Source organism: Erpetoichthys calabaricus, chromosome 9 (genome assembly GCF_900747795.2).
Source record: "Erpetoichthys calabaricus chromosome 9, fErpCal1.3, whole genome shotgun sequence".
Lineage (NCBI taxonomy): Eukaryota > Metazoa > Chordata > Cladistia > Polypteriformes > Polypteridae > Erpetoichthys > Erpetoichthys calabaricus.
This window is the reverse complement of record NC_041402.2, coordinates 84,839,909-84,866,426: the sequence shown is the minus strand read 5'-3', so window position 1 is coordinate 84,866,426 and position 26,518 is coordinate 84,839,909. Positions and strand designations below refer to the sequence as shown.

The 26,518-nt window shown below is 34.4% G+C and overlaps 1 protein-coding gene across 3 annotated transcripts in view; it reads left to right on the top strand.

Annotated features, from left to right (window-relative positions):
- Positions 1 to 26,518, top strand: part of wwox (WW domain containing oxidoreductase) — a 1,257,913-nt gene that overhangs the window by 170,252 nt on the left and 1,061,143 nt on the right. The window contains exon 6 of one of the 3 annotated variants that reach the window (XM_028809819.2): positions 6,127 to 6,955. The exons of the other annotated variants lie outside the window; for them this stretch is intronic. Within the exon in view, the coding sequence (XP_028665652.1) occupies positions 6,127 to 6,129 (3 nt within the window). The 3' untranslated portion in view covers positions 6,130 to 6,955. Of the gene's footprint in view, positions 1 to 6,126; positions 6,956 to 26,518 lie in introns of those variants that run through there. 3 annotated transcript variants of the gene reach the window in all.

Here is a 26,518-nt window from a genome sequence, read left to right as displayed (position 1 = left end):
CAATCTTAAACTGCTGTGTAGTAAACAATAGACTTGTTAGCAAAATAGCAAAATCTGTCTTATTATACTTGTAAACTTGTTAAGCATGCTAGCCTTATATCATCTTGATAAATTCATCTTGTGAATTTCCCATTGGGATTAATAAAGTATCTATCTATCTATCTATCTATCTATCTATCTATCTATCTATCTATCTATCTATCTATCTATCTATCTATCTATCTATCTATCTATCTATCTAAACATCTTATGATCGTTTGATAGATTTGTGGCTTTTTTAAGGGTTTGTACTGTGATTATTATTTGTTATTATTATTTGTTTGTGTATGTCATACAGCATTAGTTTTAGTAAGAAACATGCACTGCATAATTAAAATGGTAATCCATATTTATAGTTAAACCTCAAGAATTAGGAATGTCTAGCTGGTACACTGTAAAAAAACAAAAAGCATAGATATAGTAAATGTGTATTCTATATCAAAATAGCTTATAGTGCAATTAATGATTAAAAACTATAAGTGCATGTATATTTACATTTAAGCAGTGTTTAATTGCCAATAACAATTACATATATTTTTTGATAATCAAATGGTTAAAACTGCTTTTTTTAAATGAAGCTTTGTTTCAGATATGTACATTACAAGAGAAATTAAACATTATGACAGCATGTAATTATAAGAATCATTTAATTTTCTTTTACGCCATTGTAATATGGGGAAATATTTTCTGTTCCTATATATATATTTTATTAGTTAAAAAATTGTGTATTTTAAGCAACTGTTATTTATTTCAGTATTTTTGTAGTCACTACAGAATTTCATTATGTTAAAAAATGAACAGGTAACACCTCTGGTCTATAGTTTAATTATAAAAATGTCAAAGTAAACAGTTTAATATAGGATATAAGGCTTCTTCGTGTCTGATTATGCAGGAGCTTAGTGTAAAAAGTTTTGGAAAGGGATAAGCAAAAAAAAAAATTGAATTGGTATCAAAATTGGCCTGTTTAGTAGCATGATATTGGTGATCGATGTTGACCCAAAAAAATGATGTGACCATCCCTAAAGTCACCGTATCTATTTAGCAATGTACTGTATGTGGGCTTATAAATGAATTCATGAATTTTTCACATTATCTAAAGATTCATTGATTTGATTACTTCATTCATTTTGAAATAAAGCAGGTTTTAAATTAGCTGTTCTTGATATATTTCATGCCATTTTCTGGTGTTTTCTATATTACCGCAAGTTGATTTCAGAAGATTTTACCCTACTATTCAAGCTCACTGCTGATACTTTTACCCAGACTGACAAGTGCTGACATGCAAAGTTCTTGAAATACTGACTTCATGCAACAACTGAATATACAGCAGAGTATGATTCACCTTCAATTATGGAACAAACAGAACAGATAAAGACAGATTTCACACTACTGTGAGTAGAAGTGGAAAAACTAGAAAGGTTTGTGGATTTGCCACTCACCTGCCACAAAAGTGACAATTCTAATAGCCGTTATTTAACTGCCAAGGAGGGATAACAATGAAACCGAGAAAGAAGATATTTTCATACACTCAACCACTGAAGCTTCATCTTTTTCTTGCTCATATATAAGCTCTCAGTAGTGCTAAAGGAGCGCTTCTGGGACTTCTTATAGAGTAAAACAGAAAAGGGAACTGCTTACAGCGCATTTCATTTACTTACTATTAATTATCCATTATACATTGAAGTGTTGCAGAAATACAGAAGTCTGCTTGCTTTATTTGGTGTTCTTATGACTAAGGACTGGACTCAGAAGTACTTAACATCGGGTGGTCAGTGTGGTACAGAATTTGACAGGATTTGTTTGTTAATTTGTTATGTTTCCTTGCACCTGTCTGTGCATCTGCTTACGTTTTCAGTCATTGCATATAGAATTGAGACTTTACCTTTAATCTACTGCTTTCTCGAAAATTTTATTCATAATCTATTAAACAGTAATTCTCTCTTTTGGGTACAGCTGCTTCTGTTTCCATCTTTGCATATACTGTACTTCCATTTATCTGATGATCTTTGATGACCTTCTGCTCCAGAGGATTCGGTGTAGTCTTTGATTAAATACAGGTGTGTTGTAGCCCAGAGTCAATACCAGAAAGACATCACAAGTTTTCAGATTCTCTTTTCCAAGTGTAACAGCAAGTAGATACGGTCACCTGGACCTAATACACCCAATATTAAGTCACTTAAGTAGATGTTATAAAATTGATTGATAAGATATAGAATAAAGCAACTAATATCATGATTAGCCAGTAAGAAGTAGTAGAAAGTGCCTCTAATGACACATAGAATATGAGCAAGAAAATAATATATCTTGTGCTAAGCATGATTACTAGTAGGCTAAGATTAGGTATTTTTATGATAAAATGGATTTGAAATTCTTTACTGGGGCACAGTAGTGTTCTAAAAGGCTAAAGTTTGCTACCTCTTTTTTCAGTAAGCCTTTTTGAATTTATAAATTTTGTATTTTAAAGGATTTTTTTTCTCTTTGAGGTGGTTTCTTATCTTGTGGGTGAAATATGCATTAAGGCAAACAACCTTTGTTATTTTAATGGAGAATCGACGCAAACATCGCAAAATAATGTAAAGCTTATAAAAAGTCACAAAAAACAGGCCAGACCTACTCTAGCCCATGCAGACATGGAATTATCCCAGGCAGCCAGTCAGTAGCCCTACCCATCACGCACAGACTTTCACTTACTAAAGTCTAAAATGGGGCCCTGGCTTTTTAAGTTCAAGGCATACCGTTCCTTTTATGTCCCAAAATATACCAGAAATGCCCTACAATGGAGAGGAACTGTATAATCTGTGGCTTGAAGACAATTCAACATAAAATCTTTATGAAGTAGAAATTGTTTATATAAAAGTAAAGAATCGCTAAATATATGGCTAAGGCCAAAAGGATTTGGCTAAAAAGGTATTCCATGGCAAATAAGTACAAAAATCACAAGCCAATAATGAAATCCAAAAATCAGTAAGAAGAGAATCCAGATCCAGAAAAGCAATACTTAGTCTCAGGAGTGGTTCATTGAAATTTGAAGAGAGCTATTGGTCACACCAGAGGGTGGTCTCAGCAGCAGTGACATCAGGATGCCCTGCCTCTTTGGGTTCTACCCACAGAATATAAAGAATATATATACAGTTGAATACATAATACTTAAATACTAACAATAAATAAACATAAAACTATTAGCAGAAAATATATCAAAACATGAAAAGTACATAAAAATGACAATAAGAAGGAAATTAAACACAAAGGGAATAAAGCATTGCCGTTAGCACACTCTTTATGCCATTTCTGACAAAGAAAGCTATAAGTATGTGAAATGCAAGTATGGATGGTGTTTTGAGAAGCATGCCAAATCTGAGTCTGTCATCATAGTTTAATGTATGCTTCGAGGGACTTCTTTTACATTTCTTGATTCATCTTACATTATGATGTTGTTTTCTTCATAATCTTATATGTAAATGTCTACGCGTGGAAGTGTGTGTGTCTGTCCGGCCTGGAAGTGAGAGGTGGAGTCGGGGTAAGGGCTCCACTTCCAAGGAAACAGAAAACTCTCTTAGCCGCTAATGACACAAGCGAGGCCAGCACGTCATCAAAACGAAACCTCAGAAGAAAGACAAAGTCGCTTAACATCAGCAAAATGGTATCTCCTTTACTTTTCCTCCCGCTGCTAATGCACAAGCGATGCGATCATGTCGGCAAAACGAATCCTCCTAGGAGAGAGATGCCCAGAATAGTTCCTTTCAATTACCTGACATCTCTACATTTCAGTTTTTTTTCTGACAATTTTAATAGTTTCTAGGACTCCAGGCTTTTCACAGTATGGGATTACGCATCTTGTCTGTTTTATAATAGTGGTCTATATGGAATGCATTCAGTTCAATGACTGTAAAATGTAGCACTGATCAAGGATGTCTGAAAAATTCAAAAGGTGGTATAATTTTGTGTAGTTTTTCAATTATTGTTTGAGGTGTTCTGTAAGACGCATATTGAAATTTTCAGAAAATGTTTGTACTGTATATACCTATCTATATATTTAGCAGATTTTGTAGATCCTGGTGAGGGTCATGTCAAAAAAATCAAAAATATCTTCAGAAACTCCTGCATGAAAAAGACACCACTCCCCACAGCCTTAGTGCACAGTTGGTACTGCTATTCATTGCAGTATCACTTATTTTCATAACTACTTAATAAAATTCAAGGTTTTAAGAGCACAAAGCCTTTTGTGACAGCAGTGAGCTCAAGCCAGCCCTATTATAGATGTAGTGACAGTCTGTTAAAGAGTACACACAAGCAATAGGCCAATTTAGATTTTTGTTAATGTCTTTGGAGTGTCATTGAAAAAAGACTACAGAGGCAACCTACACAGACTGCATCCCAGCCAAGAATCAAACCAACGTCCAGGCACTTTGAGATGACAAATCTACATTCTTGGTTGTGGCCTTGTTATTCAAATTAAATTGACTAAGCAGTCAAAGTTATTGCAATATAATTTGATGAGATGCTGTCTTAATACAAGCTTTGTCCATGATGGCAAAGCAGGCTGCAATTCAGGACTGACACACCAGGATGAGTCAACCATATTAAGACAAATGAAAAGAAATGAAGTTAAAGCGACTCATTTTCTCAGTGCAGTTGTCTAAAGGAATTATGATATTGAAAAACATGTTTCCTTTAATCCCCCTGCACACTACTACATCAGATTAATCTGATATCTCATGAAAAAAATATTTCTCTTTATTTTAGATATGCTTGAATTAATCCCATTTGCTTACTGTATAGTAATAGGCATTTCAGCATAGTTATGTTTTCCGTACTTCTATCTGTTTTAGATGAATCTCAGTCTGAGTGCAATCAGTTAGATAGATATTCATTTACTCTGAGCTTTTACTGTATGTTGTGATCTGCAGTGTGGAATGGCAATATATTTAAAATGTAGAAAAGCAAAGAAGAGAAAAAAAACCAATGCACCTATCTTGATGCCAAGAACAAATCTAATTTGAAGTGACAACTCAGAGACTCGTGTCGACATTTTTCTCTTTAATGTAACATGACTTTAAATTGATGTGGCCCCAGAGTGATTGAAAAACTCGCATCTTGTCTCTCACCATTACATTTTTGATCAGTACAACTTAATTCAAACACTCTGAGAGTCTTAGTTTTACAAATGAGAGTTTTATTAGCTGGACTGGAGCAGTCCGCCTCCTTGATATATTTAATTAACAATTAAATTTTCCTTATTATTATTTTTGCTGATCTGACTTTCTAATTAAAATGCTGAAAATCAAATTTCCCTTTTGTTTGAATCTATAAAGATTCAAAAAGGTGCTAGTTTTTTTCTTGTCATTTAATAGTCAAATGTTCAGTTTAAAGCACGAATAATGCACTCAAAGGATGCAACACATAAATAAATGCATTTAATTTACAGTACATATTACATGAGTGCACCATCCGTTATTCAGTTGTATCAAAGCTTTAACCTTTGAAATTTAATATTAATTTCTGGTGGATTATTTTGGGCATGGGTGAATGTTTCTTCTTGATAAATACATTTAAACAGTTTTGAATCAGCTACCTGCATTTCTTTTTAGAATGAATTGACTTAATAGATTGAAAGTGGGCATATTAGTAACAGTGGTCTACTGTATATAATGTAATGTTAAAAAGTCACTTCTGCCTTCAGGAGTTAAGTTTAACCAGAAATAAAATGGTTAATTAGTACTTATAAGTGAGTAGTATTCTTTTGCATGTAACATAGATTTTCCTTTTGTCTTCCGTTTCTTCTTACTCAGTTGTAATGCACACGAGCAATTGAAGTTTCCTTTAAGGGACAATACAGTTTATTTAACTTTGATGTTTTACTTGTAATTTCCAAAGCATTTTCAGTAATTTGAACTACTGAATTAGATGTTGCATTTGGTGGACACTTTTACACTATTGTCATATTAGAATGTAATTTATCATTTTAAACCAAACGTTACGATGTGGCCTGATTATTTTTCCTGGCTATGATATAAATGAAAGCATTTTTACTGTTTACCTTTTTAAAATTAATGGAAGGTGACAAAATAATTTTTCTTCATTTCACAGTAATTCTTAAAGGACAATTCTGGAGAAGTCATAGGCTGCCTCTTTCATGCTTTTTTTTTTTTTGATCATTTCTCCTGGATGCCAGCCACTAGCCTCATCACCAATCACAGAAGATGCGCTCCTAGCCTTAAGGAAGCTGGTGTTCAGTTACTTCTTCAGAAACCTAACCTACTATTCTAAACGCTTCATTATCAACTCAGACAGCATATTTAGAGTTTATTTTTAGGTATGCTTTCATCCTTCACCATTCTCTATTGTGATAATGTAACAGGAGAATGCGTTGAGCTCTGTGTCATAGATGTTTTTTCTCTTCCTTCATCCGTTTGTGAAAACGGAATTTATTTGGAAACTGTGAAATAGGAGAAATCAATAAACCATAAGAACGAAGCTATCTGCTCATTCATATGCTAAATATAGCACTCAATGGGAATTGAGACCGAAACTGATATTACCAAAGTCCTAAGTTGGTCCCACTGTGCACTGATCAAATTTGAATAGCTGAAAGAATAAAATAATCTCTAATTAACTTTAAAGATTGCTGGTATTTTGGTGTGATGAATGAATTCAACTTCTTAACTAATTGACCGTTTTATGAATGTTATTTATATTTTCTAAGATTCACTACTAATTAATTAGGCCTTGGTTTAAAACACTTCCTTTATGATTACTTAGTGGAAATTGCTACCTCAGTAATGTAATGTTGGATTTAGTACTGATGCAGTAAAACATCTAAACCCTGTCTTTTTCACTTTTTGTCAGCCTTCAGAATCACCATTTCTTTTTGATTTAAAAAAATTATTACTCTAACTCTGTATTTAACATATTTATTTCCAAGCTGTCTTTAATGTTTCACTGTGGTTGCAGATATTTATAATTTCTTTAGTTACTTTCGTCATTCAAATACTAATCAACTGGTTGTTTTGACAGTACATGCTGAGACATGCATTCAAATTTTCAAACGTTGTTTTTAGCATTGCATCAGATGAAGGAATTGAACAGAACTAATTATTTTGCATAGGTTGTTGTTTCTGAGGAAATTTAATAATAAACATTTGCATGTACTTTATTGAAGTGTGGATATACAGTATATGCTTATTTGGTTTAGATTTTAACCTTACTCTTTTTCTAGAAGCCATTTTTGCTGCAGAAAGTAAGAACCATTCTGATGATGTGGATGCTTCAGGCTTTCTTAAATATAATTTGGCTAGCTTGTCCAGAAAAATGTGATATTCTGCTTAACCAATGGAGAAAATTCTTTACTTTTAAATATTGTCGCTTTTTCCCTTACATTGTGAACCACAAAGGGGCAGAATGCATGATTCAGGCACTTTCCATTATGAGTAAGAATGCTAAAGTAGGCTTTACAAGTTGATAACACCAAATGTAAATGATGACTGTTTGTGGATTTACCCACATGGAAGACATGAAGGATATTCCAGAAGTTTTAATTATGCATTTTTTTCTTTTTTGCTGCCTTTCAGTTATTACGGCTCAGGATAAATTTGTTTTAGGTATTTGAAAGAAATATACAAAATTAAATTAAATATATAAAATTGGCACAGTTTTGAAAATTTAAGAATGTGTATCCTCCTGAGATTCAAAATCAAAAAATGAGACAGGCAATATTATGCTTCAGTTCTAGCCTTATTACCTACTTGCCACTTTACTAGTGAACCCTAAAAGCTTAGTTCTAGTAGATTTTCCTTTATAAGCAAGAGGGAATAATTAGGCTTTACTTTTACTCTGATTACATTAAATGTAGGTGTTGGATATTAGTATAATGTAAATTTTACTTTTTTGGAACATGTGTATATTTATTTCCATCCATTTCACATGTGAACACATAACAGACTTAGCTTATTGGCATGTTTTTGCATAGCGGTCTGACAAAATTCAGGTGGTTCTCTTTTTGCTTCATATATTACTACTGGCTGTGTAACCCGGTTTCATCCAGGAAATTTCCTAAGACAATAGTGATACACCTGTTCTTGTATTTTAAAACTTGTCAAGAAATTGACTTTGATTATTCTTTGTGCACCAAATGATGTCATTTGAAATGCATTATTATATTTTATTGTAGCATTAAGAAAATGTTCTGAGTCCTGGTGTTAAACAAATATAGTACTAAACTTTTAAATGATAGTGGTAAGTCTTCAAAAGGTGACTCAAAAGGTGATTATTTAATTTTTCAACTTTTACACCACATTCCAAGTCATTCATCAGACTATTTTAATGTACAGCAATGTGGATATTTAAGATTCATAATGAAATTGTAAATTATAATTAAACACTCCTTTAAAATTTTTGATCCAAGGAAAATATCTTTTTTCATTTGCATGTTAAAATTTGTTAAAATAAATATTTTTTGAGATATATTTAGTAACAATAGCTCTGTGATTTTCTGGATGTTTATGCATCATTTAGCCACCGTAACTTTTTTTTTTTTTTGTATCGGTTTAGGAAATACAATTCAGTTGGTCTCTGGATTTTTTGTGCATATTTAGTAGCAGATCGCCTTAATTGATTTTGTCTAATTGTGTCTATAAATTTAATACGCCGCCATAGTTTTATGTTTTATTAGTGTAGTTGTGAAATAATTCAGTCACAACAAATAAGCAAGAGAATGTACTTTATTGTGATGTTTGGTGTAACCAATTTTGAGTTTGAGCAAGACCAATAGGAGTAATAGGTTCATAAATGTCAATTACTGTATATGAGAAAATTTGGTATCACTTCCACCTTCTCACTACAAATTGGACAATTTGAATCCAAATTTCCAAATAAAATACATCTGTACCATATTCACAGAATGACAGACAACAAAATAAACAATTTCCATCCACCTTTACAAATATTAATTTAAATCAGAAGGAATTCCATTTTAAATTTAACAAAACCAATATACAATTTGAAACATTCACCATGTATGTAAACAAATTTTTAGATGGTGTGGCGGATGGCCAGGTCCCATGCCCAGCCGGGATGCCCCTTCGATGTGTATTCATGGGGAGCAGCCCTGGACGGTGCAGTACCTCCCCCTTGACGCTGGATGGCCGCCCCCCTGGGTTGGAGCAGTGCCTCAGTCTCTCGCAGGGTTTCATGGGAGATGGAATCCTCCACAGCCCTGTTGGGGTCTGGGGTGGCCACCAGGGGGTGCGGCATGGGTCCCTGAGTCCAGCTGGACTAATCTTCAGCCCCATCCGGGAGTGCAACCGGAAACAGGTGATCAAGCACCTGGAGCACTTCCAGGTGGGCCATAAAAGGAGCCAGCAACCACCACTCAATGGCCAGAGTCGGGTGGAAGGAGGACAAAGCTGTGGAGGAGTGGTTGGGAAAGAGAGAGGAGTGTTTGGACTTAGTGTTTAGTGCTTCGGACTGTGTTGTGGCTGGGGGGTTCACGGGGAAGATGTGCCCTCCAGCTGAAGAAAAATAAGTCTTTTTATTTTATACGTGCCTCCCGTGTCAAGTCTGTGCTGGGTCGGGTGCAATATAGCGCCTTTCTTACAATAGATAGACAGATAGATTGATTGATTAAACTTTATTTTTCCCCAAGGGGAAATTAAAATTTTACAGAAGCTCCACAAAAAAAAAAAAAAAAAACAATAAAATAAATATGCTAAAAACAAACAATAGCCCCCACCCAGAGAGTCAATGCTGTGTCTCTTTCTTGTCTAAGACACCTCCTCATCTTCACTTCTCAGTCCACCCTATTGGTCTAGGGTGCTGTTCATCTAAACCTATCATCAGTTCTGCTGGAGACCTTTTGTTGCATTCACCAGCACAGCAAAAAACATGCCACTGAGTAGCTACTACTGTTTGTCTTTAGGCTTCTGTCAGCGCTGTGCGGCATATTTGCATAGTGTACTCAGTAAAATATTATTATCAACAAATGTCAACAAATTTAAAAAAAAAAACAAAAAAAACAAAGGTCAGGTAATTTACTTTTTACTATAATGTCACTAAATTTCAATCAAATAAGTCAAAATGTTTTTGAGATTTTGGGGTATTTCGCTTTTTTCTATTGTAAGGGGAGAGTTTACCCCTAAATATTGATATATCATCTTTCTTAACGGATACCTAAAGGCTTAGATGTACAATTCTGCCAAATTTCAGCTTTCTACGCAAACAGGAAGTGTTTGCTGTTGAGTGTGTGAGTGAGTCAGTCTGTCAACTTTGCATCAAGCAGCTTAGCCAGACCAAAGTAATATTCTTTCAGTGACCATGGAAGCTCATGAGGACATCACTTTATGTAACAGACTGTCTCAGGCTTTTCATTTTCTTCAACTAGGGCAACATATTTCTTCCTTCAATTCAGGGAAAGCAAGTTTCATAGTTTTTATATATGCAATTAAATGGAATGATACTGAAAGTGACGGCTGTCATACTCAGTCCTGGGGATCCTGTATGACTGCAGGTATTTGTTCCAAACAGTTGCTGACTAATTAAGGAGACTTTTATTTCTCATTTTGTATATTTTAGTGTCAATTTAGAAATTAAAAAAATAAGTTTAGAATTTTTTTTTGTTAGGACATGTTACGTTGGGATGATATTTTTTTTTGTTTTTTTTTTTGTATTTTTTAACTGCTTCATCACTGCGATTTTCATTCTTTTTTTTTTTCAGGTGTTCTGGATATTTGATCCATTATTTACTACTGAGCATATTCATTGCTGTGACACTGGTCTGACACCATTCAGCATTCAGTGCTATTTACATATGTTGTCTGCTCTGCATGTTGTTAATTATCATTATTAGAATATAAATAAGGAAACAAATGACACAAAAAAGGCAAATTAATAGCAAAACAATAAATGTGAGTTAATCATTAAATGTTATAGCAAAAATACAAATATATCTAAACACTGAATACAGTAATCCCTCCTCCATCGCGGGGGTTGCGTTCCAGAGCCACCTGCGAAATAAGAAAATCCGCGAAGTAGAAACCATATGTTTATATGGTTATTTTTATATTGTCATGCTTGGGTCACAGATTTGCGCAGAAACACAGGAGGTTGTAGAGAGACAGGAACGTTATTCAAACACTGCAAACAAACATTTGTCTCTTTTTCAAAAGTTTAAACTGTGCTCCATGACAAGACAGAGATGACAGTTCTGTCTCACAATTAAAAGAATGCAAACATATCTTCCTCTTCAAAGGAGTGCATGTCAGGAGCACAGAATGTCACATAGATAGAGAAAACAATCTCTAGCAAACAAATCAATAGGGCTGTTTGGCTTTTAAGTATGCGAAGCACCGCGGCACAAAGCTGTTGAAGGCGGCAGCTCACACCCCCTCCGTCAGGAGCAGGGGGAGAGAGAGAGAGAAACAGAGTTTGTTTTTCAGTCAAAAATCAATACGTGCCCTTCGAGCTTTTAAGTATGCGAAGCACCGTGCAGCATGTCGTTTCAGGAAGCAGCTGCACAAAAGATAGCAACGTGAAGATAATCTTTCAGCATTTTTAGACGAGCGTCCGTATCGTCTAGGTGTGCGAACAGCCCCCCTGCTCAATCCCCATACGTCAGGATCAGAGAAAGTCAGCGCAAGAGAGACAGAGAAAAGTAAGCAATCTAGCTTCTCAGCCATCTGCCAATAGCGTCCCTTGTATGAAATCAACTGGGCAAACCAACTGAGGAAGCATGTACCAGAAATTAAAAGACCCATTGTCCGCAGAAATCCGTGAACCAGCAAAAAATCCGCAGTATATATTTAAATATGCTTACATATAAAATCCGCGATGGAGTGAAGCCGCGAAAGGCGAAGCGCGATATAGCGAGGGATCACTGTAAATGTAAAATCACACTGCTGTATTTTTTTGAGTGTAAAATAAGGTAAGAGAATAAAAGACCAGGTAATTAAATGAGATCAATTAATGGGAAATGACGCACTTATTGTGAAACTGGTTGGAACAAAATGCTGCAACCACATGGGATCCTCTGGATTGAGTTTGAGGATGACTACAACAACATTTATTTATTTATATAGCACATTTTCATACAAATAATGCAACTCAAAGTGTTTTACATGATGAAGAAAAAGAAAAAAGACAAAATAAATAAGAATTTAAATAAGGGAACACTAATTAACATAGAATAAAAGTAAGGTCCAATGGCCAGGGAGGACAGAATAAACAAACAAATTAAAACTCCAGACAGCTGGAAAAAAAAATAAAATCTGCAGGGGTTCCAGGCTACGAGACTGCCCAGCCCCCTCTAGGCTTTCTACCTAACAAAAATTACCTCAATCAGTCCTAACTGTATTCAGGGTTCTCTTGGAGGAACTTGATGATGACGGTTATGTGGACTTCTGGCCTTTAATCCATCAATGTAGGGACATCACTGTGTTTTGATTAGGTGGTGGTGGCTCAGATTGCCGCCACAGAAAACTGGAAAAAGAACAGAAGAGAAAGTAGGGGTTAGTACGGATTTTGAATATAAATACCATGAATAATAATGATAATTAATTGAATATACAGAGCATCAGGATTAAACTAAGATGAAGCCATGAGAAAGCCATGTTAAAGTAATGTCTTTTCAGCAGTGTTTTAAAGTGCTCCAGATTTTAGGTGTATAACAGCAGAAGGCTGCCTCACCACTTCTTTTAAGTTTAGCTCTTGGAGTTCTAAGCAGACACTCATGTGAAGATCTAAGGTTGCGATTTGGAGTGTAAGGTAAAAAACATTCCGAAATATAAGATGGAGCAAAATTATTTAAGGCTTTGCAAACCATAAGCAGAATTTTAAAGTCAGTTATAAATGACACAGGTAACCAATGTAGTGACATCAGCACTGGAGAAATGTGCTCGGATTTTCTTTTCCTAGTTAAGATTCTAGCAGCTGCATTCTGCACTAGTTGCAATCGATTGATATCTTTTTTGGGTAGTCCTGAGAGGAGTGCATTTTAGTAATCTAGTCGACTGAAAACAAAAGTGTGCACTAATTTCTCAGCATAAGAGGTCTAACTTTTGCTATATTTCTTAAGTGACAAAATGCTGTCCTAGTAATCTGATTAATATGTGATTTAAAATTCAGGTCAGAGTCAATAGTTAACCCTAAATTCTTTACCTCCGTCTTGACTTTTCATCCTAATGCATCAAGTTTATTTCCAGTAACCTCATTATATCCATTACTGCCAGTCACTAAAATTTCTGTTTTCTCTTTATTTAGTTTGAGAAAATTACTATCATCCACTCAGAAACACAAGTAAGACATTGTGTCAGTGAATTAAGAGAGTCAGGGTCATCAGGCGCTGTTGACAAATGCAGTTGTGTGTCATCAGCATAGCTATGGTAGCTCACGTTATGCCCTGAGATAATCTGACCTAATGGAAGCATGTAAATCGAAAAGAGCAGTGGACCCATGATAGGGCCTTGTGGAACACCATACAGAATATTATGTGTCTTTGAAGTATAATTACCACAACTAACAAAGAATTTTGTACCTGCCAGGTAGGATTCAAACCATTTTAAGACACTGCTAGAGAGGCCCACCCATTGACTAAGGCGATTTCTAAGAATATTGTGATCAATGGTATCAAATGCAGCACTCAGATCTAAGAGGATGAGAACAGATAACAGATAAATGGCCTCTGTCTGCATTTACCCGCAAGTCATTTACTACTTTAATGAGTGCAGTTTCTGTACTGTGATTTGTTCTGAAACCTGACTGAAACTTATCAAGAATAGAATGTTTATTGAGGTGGTCATTAGGATTTTACTTAAGAAAGTCAGGTTAGAAATAGGTCTAAAATTTTCAAAAGCAGAGGAGTCAAGATTATTTTTCTTGAGCAGGGGTTTAACTACAGCATTCTTAAGACAGTCTGGGAAGAACCCCATATCAAATGACGAGTAATCTAATGACTACTGTAAAATGCTTCAATTTGCACAACTTTTTTGTGGCACAGTGAATATACAGTAGAAACGTAGGCTAAATAGGAGTATTTTGTATTTTTATTTATCAGTCAGACATGACTTTGGACTGTAGGAAGCAAACTAATCAGACATGTACACACTGTAATCAAATACATGACAACACCACACAGAACAAAGGTGGACGGTCCATAGTGCTATAATGGCAGTAGATTTTCTTTCATTGTTTTATTTAAGGCAAATCTCTTCAGTAAATTAAGGTTTTTGATTAATTAAATGCATACCTTTAAGTCTCAGGTATTACTAGAAGAGTGATTTTTTACTTTATTGCATAATTCAATAATATGTCCATTTTTTAACAGCTTAAGGAGCACAGATGTTCGTTCTTTCTCCATATTTGTTTTACGTAATATCAGTTTATTCATTTTCAAGATTTTGTATTTTGTTTGATTTTCCTTAACCAGCAGCCAGTTTAGGGGGAATATTAAAAAAAAACTAACTTATGTCATTTACAGCTTTGATTGATTGTTTTGAGAATTCATTCATTTATTCGAACCTGCTTATACCAATACATGATTCTGGAGTTTGAGGATGGAGTCTGTCATCATGTTAAAAGGACCACTCATGCTTGCCCATATTAGAATTGTCAATCTAACTAACGTGTCATTTTGTGGTATGGGCAGAAAACCTATGCAGACACAAGGAGACTGTGGAAAACCAGATGGTGACAGAGCTGTGATTTTAATCCAGTCTTTTGGAGCTGCAAAGTAGGACAGCCAACCTTTGTGCCACTATGTGAAAAATCTCTTTCGATGTATTATTTAATAAAATAGAAGTATTAAAGTAAAAAAAATAAGCTTAGCTTTTTACAAAGCTAATATGTGTAAACTTGTACACTTGTGCTCAGATGCTTGCTGGAATTAAAAACATAGTAGCATATACTGTAACTTGGGTATTAGCAAATTTTCATCCTTTAAATTTCACTTAACCTATGTCATGCTTAGCATACTTGTGAAATTATGGCAATAAATGAAAATTGGCACACGATGGACAGAACCTCTGACAAGTACTCATGCTGTCCTGGTGAAGTAAACTAAATTGGTAACTCCATGACAAGTTGCATGGACATACCTCACTTACATGACCCTGTGAAGTCACTGAGCACCTTCACTAAATTAAACTCCTGACAGGTAAAAACAAGCAGAGTATTGTGGCAAAATATAACTAAATAAATCCAAAAAGCATTTGCATGTAACAAGGAGATGCCAGGAAGCAACTGGGTACAAGAGAAAGTAATAGAATTAAGTGTCAGAATGCAAGCATCTGGCTTCCTCAAAAAACTCAACGAACCTGAAGATGGCATGCTGCAGGCATCCTTGATATAGTGGTGCAAAATGGCTGCTAGATTCATATCATAACACCTTTGTAATCGCTCTTCTGACCCTTGTACGCATAGAAATAACAGCAGCCACAGATCAAATGGCCATCATATGATAATCATCATGGATACCAACATTAAACAATGTACATATTTTAAAAAGGGAATAAAATTAGTAGGAAAAAGTCAAAAAATTACAGCTGAATCCTTTGACATTCCTGAAAGTTCCGTTCATGGTTGTAGGATATGTACTGTAGCAAGCCATAGTTCAAATGTACCATTAAGTAAAATGTAGCTTTCTATTTGGCAAAACCAAGCAATCTTTTTTCTTTTTAAATGTTTATTTTCATATTAAGTACCACTACTTAGCAGTGGTACTACATTTTATTCAATCTCTTAACCACTAGACCACTACATGTTCAAAGTTAACTTGTAGGAATTGTGTTTTAACGTGTATTAATTGTTGAGTTATTTTTTTTATAGTTGGATAGAGTATTTTTTGATGTATCTTTCTCTGTATTACAAATGTGCGCTTACTTCATATTTCTAAGATTGCAAATATTACTTCCTTTTCTTGGAACATTAATTTTTATGATATCTTAAAACTTATCTGAATACTAGCATGCTGAAAAAAGTCATTGCAGCGTGTCAAATTCCTGTTGGTAAACAAGAGGCCCCTACAACAGCTGTCTCTATACGTCTTTGCTAGTGATAATGCTCAAATTCCCAATGCTTTTCTTTTCAGTCTGTAGTCTGTCCCTCTTTTAGTAATCCTGAAACTGCTGGCTTCACTGTAAAGATGTGTTTCACATCTTTCTGACAATGTGAGATGTAATGTTTTATATTCAGGAGATTACTTGAATTTTACTCCCGCTTTCACTTTATTTGTACAGCAGTCTTTTTGTTAGATTTTTTTTTCTGCCCCAGCAATAAATTGCCTGTGCTTCCACTTTATTATTCTTCTGAAGACAAATGTTCTGGTTGCTTGATTTAAATTGACTGGGAGAGATCTCTGTTAGTCCCTGTAGCTTCCTCCCATTGATCCTCCAAGACATCGACACACAAACCCATTATCTGTAAATCCTACGGCAGGCTTTACTGTAATATCACACAGAGGTATGTGCTCTACTGCTGGATTAAGAGCCTCTTTATTATTCTCATGATACATTTGAGAGCAATATTCGTTTTCCCAAAGAAAAAGAATAAAACCTGAAATCCAAAGCTGCTGTGAAATATGTTCACCTTGCGTGTAGCAGCTAATTCGTGTTGTCTAGCTGGAGATGTAAAGCAGCCTTGAATTTTAATAGATGGCCATATCTGAAAGACAAAGTTTTTAAATGGCAAAAGTGTTCATTTTCACTTTAAAGAAACTGCAAGAGCTTAATGCCATTTACTATCTGAAAATGTGAAAAGTATCTTAAGACTTTGATGACAATTTGTTTTTAAAATTATGTTTGAATTGAAATTTAAAGATTTATATATATCTTCCAGTTCATATATATCCTGCTGTTTTATAACATATATATTTTATTGAGGTACATGGTTTTGCTGAAGATTTTAAAGCAAGCATGTCCAGTGCAGCAAACCTGTAACTGGCTTTATTTTAACCTGTTTAAAGGCATATTATTTAAATAAATCAATTGCAGTATATATAATTTTAAAAAGTTATCATCTTTGGAAAATTATTGTATCAACATGCTTTGTAAAATAAAAGAATATGTGAAATTTGGGGGCTGAACTTGCAGCATTGAGCACAAAGTAGAAACCAGCCCTGGATAGAATGTCACACTCTGCATATTATGTTTATTTTAATATTGCTCACTTCAACACAAGTATCTCTGTTATTAGTTTGATACTGATTGTTTTGTAATGGTATGGTTATTTACAAACATTTCATTTTTTGCAAGTTTTATCCTTTTTTTTTTTATCTCAAAACTACCATAACTCCATATTGTATGAGTTCTGTGGTCTGTTTTATGAAAATATTTGCCATTCTTATGCTCTTTTCTTTTAAACCCCACTGTAGGCATCTGTTAATAAAAAAACAAAAAAACAAAAAAAACATAAAACCGTGTATCCTGCTGCCCCTCCAGTAGGGTGGACATAAGATAATTTAAGAAACTGTAATTCTTATATAATGTCTCCATAACCTTGGGCAGTATCCAATGTCTTGTATCCTTTCTGTAATTATTTTGCTATAATGTGTTGCTTATAATTTTAAAATGAGGGAAAGTTAATGGTTTTGAAACAAACAATAAAAAAACTTATTAAAAATAGCAGTATTTAATACAATTTCATAAATATGAGGTTGTGGGTTATGTAATTGAATCTGTACCTTTTAACTGTCTTTGTATGTTCTCCCCCTATCTAGTACATTTTTGTTTTTTTTCATGTACTTCAGTTATCTTCCCCATATCAGAAAAACATACACATTTGAGAAATTAGTGACTCTGAATTAGACAATTGAAGCCCTGGGGTGGACTTCCTTTTCTGTCCTGGGCTGGTTCCTGCCTTGCAACAGCTGTTGACGAGATAGGATGCCTCCCCCCACCACCTTATGATTGGATTATTAAATTAAATCTCTGGATACATGAAATGTTGGTCTAAATGTATTAATTTTAATGACAGTCTGATGTTGGGTTATAAAAAAATGAAAGAATAATTTTGCCTTTAACTAAAACTTTTTTTAATGACAGTTATTTTGTTTTTATTGTTCTGTTATACAGTATATATTAAGAAGAAGAGTAGAACAACAGATAAGACATCAATACCTTCTAATATTTCAGAAATTATTTTCTCTTGAAGTTTTTCATTTATAGAATCTTAGATAGATGTCCTGAATTAGCTGAACAAGTGGTTAAAGCATTTGTTTCTCAGATTGGCCTATTCAAGTGATGTACAGTATGTGCTAATTAGTTGACTAATGCTACATCACATTTTAATTTTAGACAGAATCATGCATGAGTAATGTGGCAGTATGAACAGTCAAAATAATTATGCAATGCTGGGAAAGAGAGCTCTCTATCAATGTCTCAAGAAAGTATGGGATTCACTAATTCATTTTGTTCTTCATCAGTTTGTGCAAATCACACTGTACTTCACCTGACATTTTACACATCAGACCCTGCTCTCCCAACTTAAATTAACTAAAATGTATAAGAAATTGGCTCCTAATTATGAACAATGTCAGGTAGCTCTGGCCTCTTCTGTGCATATGTTTTAGGACTGTTCAATATTAAACCCATTTTGAAAAAAGTTTTTTTCTTATCTATCAAATAGTATGGTCAATGCAGATCCTCTTATGGCACTGTTACAGTTATTTCAGATACCTTTAGACTCTCTGTATATAAATTGACCATTATTTCTGTGCCACGTTGAGTAGTCTAATACTGTACAATCGGAAGAATCCTAATGCAACATCCATAACTCAGTGGCAATCAGATATTTAGAAACAAATCAGTTTTCTTTGTGTGGAACTGTGCAGAACTTTTTAAAAATTTGGCAGAAATTCTTTATTCTTCTAAAACAGGGGTAGGCAATGTTGGTCCTGGTGAGCCGCAGTGGCTACAGGTTTTCATTCCAACCCAATTGCTTAATTAGAAACCAATCATTGCCAATCTCAGACCTTATTTAATTTTATGGCTTGTTAGTCTGTGCAATGTAAGGCTCTTATATCATAGATTTTTTTCCTTTCCAAGAATATCATCCAAATGATTTGAAGCCTAAAACAGATCATTTTCAGTCTGTCACATTTTTCTATTAAGTGTTTTATTAAATCAAACAGTGCATGATGAACACACACAGATGTAATTGGAAAAAAGCTAGCTGGAGAACTGCTGGCTGCTTTGTCTTTTACATCTTATTGCTAATAAGGAGCAATTAAAACACTGAATGCAGCAGTTTAAGATTGAAATAAGCAGTTAAGGTTGGAGAACCTTAACAAGCGAGACCACTAAAATGAAGCATCAAAATGCCAGTTAAGCAATATGTGCTTCATCAGCAATAATTGAGTTCTCGTTAAGGAACTGGGTTGGAACAAAAACCTGCACATACTGCGGCTCTCCAGGACCGACATTGCCCAAACCTGTTCTAAAATAAGTCTGCTGTGCTCCTGCAAGCATCTCTACTAAGCTCCTATTGTTTTAAGTAGGCCTAATATGAAATTGTGTAACACAGTGGACCCCTTTACAATACTAATTGTTTAAAACTTAAGTCTTGCTGTGGTTTATGATTACAAATCTTAATTGTTTTAAGATAAATTGGGTTGATTGTGTTTCTGATTGAATTTTAAATGTCTTAATTTTGCTTTACTGAAAGTTATGTTGGTTTGTTAATCCATAACACTTCTTTTTATAATTATATTTATGGAGCAAATAAACATTACAAGAATAACACACCTAATTTTTAAATTTATCATTTCCATAGTTTTGTTATCTGTCTATACACAGTACATTATCATAAAATCAATTATATTAGTAAGGAAGTATAGTTTTCCCAAAGTGTGTTTATTAGTCAGTGAGTACATACTTAGGGACTTAGGGTTGAATGAGTAATGTAGGATGTTATGTGACTGGTGAAAACGTGACACGGAAACTCTTATTTTCTCCTTACCACTGACAAAATACAAAATTCCATGTTTAAGTTACTAGCTTCTTGTTGTTTAGTAGCTACCCTGAGATAATTCTGTTTTTATTAATTTATATATATGTTTATTATTATAGAATAATTTTACCAGAAATATTTTCAATGTGTACATGTGAAGAATGTGTTTTTTCTGCTAATTTTAAAAAATGTTGTAAATTTAGAAACTGTAAACAGCTTTGAATGAAAAAGCAACAGCCTGAAAAATAATGTACTGTATTATTGGTGCATATGCTATGGTGTTTGAAAGCTTTTGAACCTATTATAGATCTTTAAAGGTAAAATATTTACTAAGAAATCCTTCTGCCATCATAAACAAACCCACACTTTTTTAAAAATCGAAGGTTTACTGTATATCCCATAAATTGCAGAGATGAGTTTAATGTTCAATATATCAAGAAGATAAATTAAAATGAGACCATTTACTAAGTAAACCATATGATAGATAGATAGATAGATAGATACTTTATTAATCCCAATGGGAAATTCACAATGGTCAGTTACCCTAGCTAACAAGTTTAATAGCTTAAAAATACTGGGCACAATTAAAGATCACATAAGATAAGGCCAGATTTGAAAATGTTTGGTTATATTTAAGTGTAAGAAAACAAATCAATTTTGTTGTAACCCTAAAGGTAAATGTAATATACCACACTGCCATCTAAAGACATCCCAGGCAACCTAAGAAAGAATATTTAAAATGTTATTCAGTTTGTAGAAAGTGCTAAAACTATATCAAAATCTTTTGTAATATCTACAATAAGATGAATCAAGATAATGGTAACTGTACCTTGATATTTAAGTAATCTAAAATTATCCCATAGGATAACAGGAATACTTACACATGATCTCCAAAAGAAGTCAGCATTCACCTCCACACATCTCCAGAACCCACTTTTTACCTAATCCTTTGTATGTCAGACATACAGCTGCCAGTACCATCAGTGGCAGAAGGGTTGTACTAGTTTATAACAGCAAGGGAAAAAATATTTGTCTTTATTTCATGTGTTTTGTTACATAGTAATGCCTTAATTTTCTGCTCCCAGTGCACATGTTACGTTTAGATGACAAAATAAAAAAAAATTTGCTTAATCAGACAGAATCCTTGCAGAATCATCTTTTTTTCACTGCATTTATGCTTTTATCCATGACAGTTAAATTTGTCTGTCACCAAATTATGATGTTTAGTTTGGATAAGCAAGGTTAACTTCTGATACTGATCAAATCCTACCAAATCACAGGTTTAAAATCTCAAGTGTAATGTAAGTAACCATTCTGATTCAGCTGGACATTACAGTGGGAAACCTGATTCTGTTTTCACACACCAAGGATGATTAATAGTAGTCAACATGCTTTTCTGTGGTTTTTAACAGTATAATTTTCTTCCATCTCCACGGCACTGTAGATAGACTACCCTATTGAGTGTTTTTAATTAAAATCTGAAGACAGAAGCAAGTTGAAGAACCTAGTGTTTTTGAAATGTTGTAAGTGAGGGTCTTTAGAAGGAAGGTGGAAAAATTTAGCATGGCTGTCCCATTTTTTTCCAGCCATTCTAAGACCTTGATCTAGGATAATTTACAGTGGCTCCTTGATTTTCCTGGAAAGCAGTCTTGCCAGTCAGTAGCACCACTTTGTAATAAGTAACAGCATTCAGTATTCAAAATAGAAAATGTTGTTTTTGCCATGGAAAAATGCTATCTTTGCCACTCATAAGGTTATGATCTCCTAATTTGCTTTGACAAAGAAAATCAAAAAATTTATTTCCTTCCCATTCCTAGAATTAAATGTCACTGTAAAGTAAAGATTTGCTTTCCTCTGTTGAATATCTACATAAATGATTGTGTTTGTGGAAAAAATATGTTAATTAAACTTCAAAGTCATTTTACAGTTACTGGAAATAATTCCATTTGCTACAACAAAATCACAACTGTTAGCCATTAAATATGTAACATAGATCTTATGATATTTAGGGTTTTGCCATGTAGTAAAACACTTCAACTTTTAAAACTTTTCATTTTTCATTCACTTTACTTTTTCTAAACAAAATACAGTTTGCCTAGTTAAAAAATAGTGGCAATATACCAAACATGTACATCAAATGAGTTCTGTGAATGTTTTTGATTTAATAATTATACTAAGCAGATTTTTAATTTTATTGGTTAGACCTAGAGATCACAGAAGTTAGTAATATCCTTCAAATATATTTGAATGCAAAAATCATGTACATATATTATATTATTTTATATTTTTATCTCATCTATAAAAATCTGTTATCCATATATTTTTGATGGCCTTAAAATATAAATATTTGCTTGCTAATTGGAAAAATAGGATCAGTCTATTACAAAAAGAAGTGTATTTAATGTTCAAGTTTTGTGTTTATTAAATGCACCTAAGCCTAGGAGAATAAAATTAGTGCTGTGATCATCTGTCAGAGCCTACTGAATGAAGCTGCCTGCTTATCAGCTTACAGAGCCTTTTTGTTTGTGTGTACTTTCTCCAACTGTTGATTTATAATATATATAATGCACACACATGAATGCAGTACATGTGTGTGTATATATTTTTGTTTATAACTTGGTTGTTGTGATTTATATGAATATAGAGTGAAACCATTTTTTTTCATATATATATGTATGTTTGTAGAACAAGGCAACTTTAATGTTAGTGTTTCTGCTTTGCTTATGTTCTCAATGTCTGAATAAGAATTATATGTGGTATGTTAAAAATTGTCAAAAGTACAGAGTTAAGTCATTTGCTACAAGAGGATTTTACTATATATTATTGCCTTTGGTTCATAGTATGTTTTGCATTTAAATGTGTTCTTAAACTTCAAATCTGTATTATTCCTGTGTAATAAATGAGTTACAGCAGGTGATTTGAGCACCATTAATTATCTAATAATTGGGACTATTTTTCCATTTTCAATGTTTATCATCATGTAAACATTTTTGTTTTATTTTGGTATCTTTGAGAGTGGATGGATAGATGGATGGATGGACTGATCGATGGATTAGCAGGATAAATAATACTTTAGTTTAAAATAATATACATGACCTTTTTAAATGGTTTCCCTTGGATTTCTTTATTAAACTATAATATCAATCCTTTTCCTAGCTCTTATATTTCCTTTGCAGGATTATGTGGAAGGAAAAGGCTCTTTCAGCAACCATTGGAGCAAATTAATAATATGTTAAAAATAACGTTGGCTTTTGGGGGGCGTGTTGGGGTTGGTTATGTGATGTTGAGACCAAATCAGACATCTCTTTTGTTACTGCATATTTAACCTTTTGTAATCCATCCATCCATCCATTTTCTAATGAACCTGTCCAAAAGGTAACGGGAATATTTAAAATCTACAGTACTCAAACTCAATTAAAACTATTCTTGCATATACCACAAATGCTCTCATTCATTATTGAACCTGGTTAAATAAGTTCAATATTATGTAGTACAGAGCCTTAATGTCAAAAATGAAATTATCAAAACTTTCCAAGTAGCAGTTTCTCAGACATGACTGGGAAAGTTATATTATCTTATTGTGAACATGTCTAGTGTCTAATGTTGAATATTTCACAATTAAACACTGCCTGTGAAAAATGGAAAATTGTGATCTTTTATCTAACATGAAAAATAATTTTTATTATATTTCTTAATAATTCTACAAGTTGATGGCCTAGCTTTTTATGGGTGAACTTTAGATTATTCACAACTTATAGATCTCAGACAGTTTTGTATGTATTATTTCATTAAAAGGAACTGTGAATATATTTATCTTCTCTTGATATAAAAGAATTCTTCCACAAGAATGTATATGGTTTTAATTCATCATTACTTTCAGAAGGGCAAAGTCTTTCAGTTAAATGACTCTACCTACTGTAAGTCGTATGAAACACCCTTCTCCATGCAGATCATTAATCAATGATATTGTGCTTGCCAGCCCCCCACCCCATAATAAGGCTGAAGAAATGTGATCTTTGCAGTGCAAAACTATAATTTAATATTCATAAAAACATAACCTTGAAGAACACAGTACGAAACTCATTTAAATGCTAATTTATTTGTTAACATAACATTTAGATTTCACCCATCTATGTGTCAAACCTTTCCAGCTTGTTAGAGGCATATATTTTACCCTCACTTATTTATTTACAGTGTTATTTTTAATTGTATGTTTCATACCATCACTAAGCTGCATAGTGTGAGTAAGATGATATGCAGTGATACAGTGTGAAAATACAGACTGATATCAGTATCAGTTTTGAAAGAATTCTTTGTACTGTCATTCTATATGCACACTTTTAAAATGTGTTGCACTGGCATATCTTGTGCCTACTTGTGATCTGAATTTTAATTTTACTGTTTTTAAATTCACTTATCCACTTGAGAATTAATTGATTTTCAATTCTTTTTATATATATTTGCCCCACCTTTTACTCATCTTTTCTTTATCCAAAGCATGCAAATTTCAGTGCCAATTACTTTGTTTAAACAAGTTTTTCCTGACACATACTGATGAAGAAAGAATTGAAGCAGTGCATAATTTTGGCTACCTTTTTTTTTTTTTTTTTTTTTTTTGCAACTTACGTTTATTTGGAAGTTAGTTCGGCATACATTTTTGAATGTCCTGGTGTGGTAATAATCATGGACACTATTAGGAAAAGAATACAGTGTCACCTGCATGCTGATGGGTGATGATATTATATGCACCAGGGTGTTGAAAGACAGGTGATCCAGTTTTTGCCAGGTTTGCATTTCACCACTCCCAAAAGGAACACTTGGAATTGTAAGGCTGCCTGAAGGGAAAACCAAAACTTCCAGAGCGAGCTGTAGTCTTATTTCTCTGGAGCACAGGTAGACCCATCTTTAACCCTAGACATAGGCTGAAAATGAAACCACAATGGCGTGGAAATAAAAATGGCCTCAAAGTCCTTATTTGTATGTGTATTAGTAGCTTAGTGAGGAGAGCTGGTGACAAGCACTTGAATGGTTAGAATATAGAGGCCAGAGCCACAGGCAGAGCAGAAAGAGGAGTCTGGAGTTAAAGGGAGAATTGGGGGTGAGTGTCCACCCAACTTAATAGTCAGGGATATAGACTGTAATAGTCTAAATAGTCATAGTCTGTGTGCATATACTATATATATATATATATATATATATATATATATATATATATATATATATATATATACACAGTGATCCCTCGCTATATCGCGCTTCGCCTTTCGCGGCTTCACTCCATCGCGGATTTTTATATGTAAGCATATTTAAATATATATTGCGGATTTTTTGCTGGTTTGCGGATTTCTGCGGACAATGGGTCTTTTAATTTCTGGTACATGCTTCCTCAGTTGGTTTGCCCAGTTGATTTCATACAAGGGACGCTATTGGCAGATGGCTGAGAAGCTAGATTGCTTACTTTTCTCTCTCTCTTGCGCTGACTTTCTCTGATCCTGACGTAATTGAGCAGGGGGGCTGTTTGCACACCTAGACGATACGGACGCTCGTCTAAAAATGCTGAAAGATTATCTTCACGTTGCTATCTTTTGTGCAGCTGCTTCCTGAAACGACATGCTGCACGGTGCTTCGCATACTTAAAAGCTCGAAGGGCACGTATTGATTTTTGACTGACAAACAAACTCTGTCTCTCTCTATCTCTCTCTCTCTCTCCCTGCTCCTGACGGAGGGGGTGTGAGCTGCCGCCTTCAACAGCTTTGTGCCGCGGTGCTTCGCATACTTAAAAGCCAAACAGCCCTATTGATTTGTTTGCTAGAGATTGTTTTCTCTATCTATGTGACATTCTGTGCTCCTGACACGCACTCCTTTGAAGAGGAAGATATGTTTGCATTCTTTTAATTGTGAGACGGAACTGTCATCTCTGTCTTGTCATGGAGCACAGTTTAAACTTTTGAAAAAGAGACAAATGTTTGTTTGCAGTGTTTGAATAACGTTCCTGTCTCTCTACAACCTCCTGTGTTTCTGCGCAAATCTGTGACCCAAGCATGACAATATAAAAATAACCATATAAACATATGGTTTCTACTTCGCGGATTTTCTTATTTCGCGGGTGGCTCTGGAATGCAACCCCCGCGATGGAGGAGGGATTACTGTATATATATATATATATATATATATATATATATATATATATATATATATATATATATATATATTGTGGCAACTGGCCCTGATACAGATACTGCCTTCTCACTCTTCAGGCCGCCTCCTTGCCTCCTCCAGCGACCTTGTCCTGCTTCTCTCCCAACTCCAGCCACTCTGTGAAGGGAGGCGGCCCCTTTTATATGCACCCGGATATGCTCCAGGTGCTTTCCGGCAATCTCCCACCGGCACTCTCCAGTGTGTCGGAAGTGCCGGCTGCGTACCCGGAAGCACTTCAGGTGTCCCCACTCGTCTTCCCCCCAGCACTTCCTGGTGTGGCGGAAGTGCTGGGGTCCAGGGCACTCTAGGCATGGGGGCGCCCCCTGGCGGCAACCACGGGTCCCTACAGGGT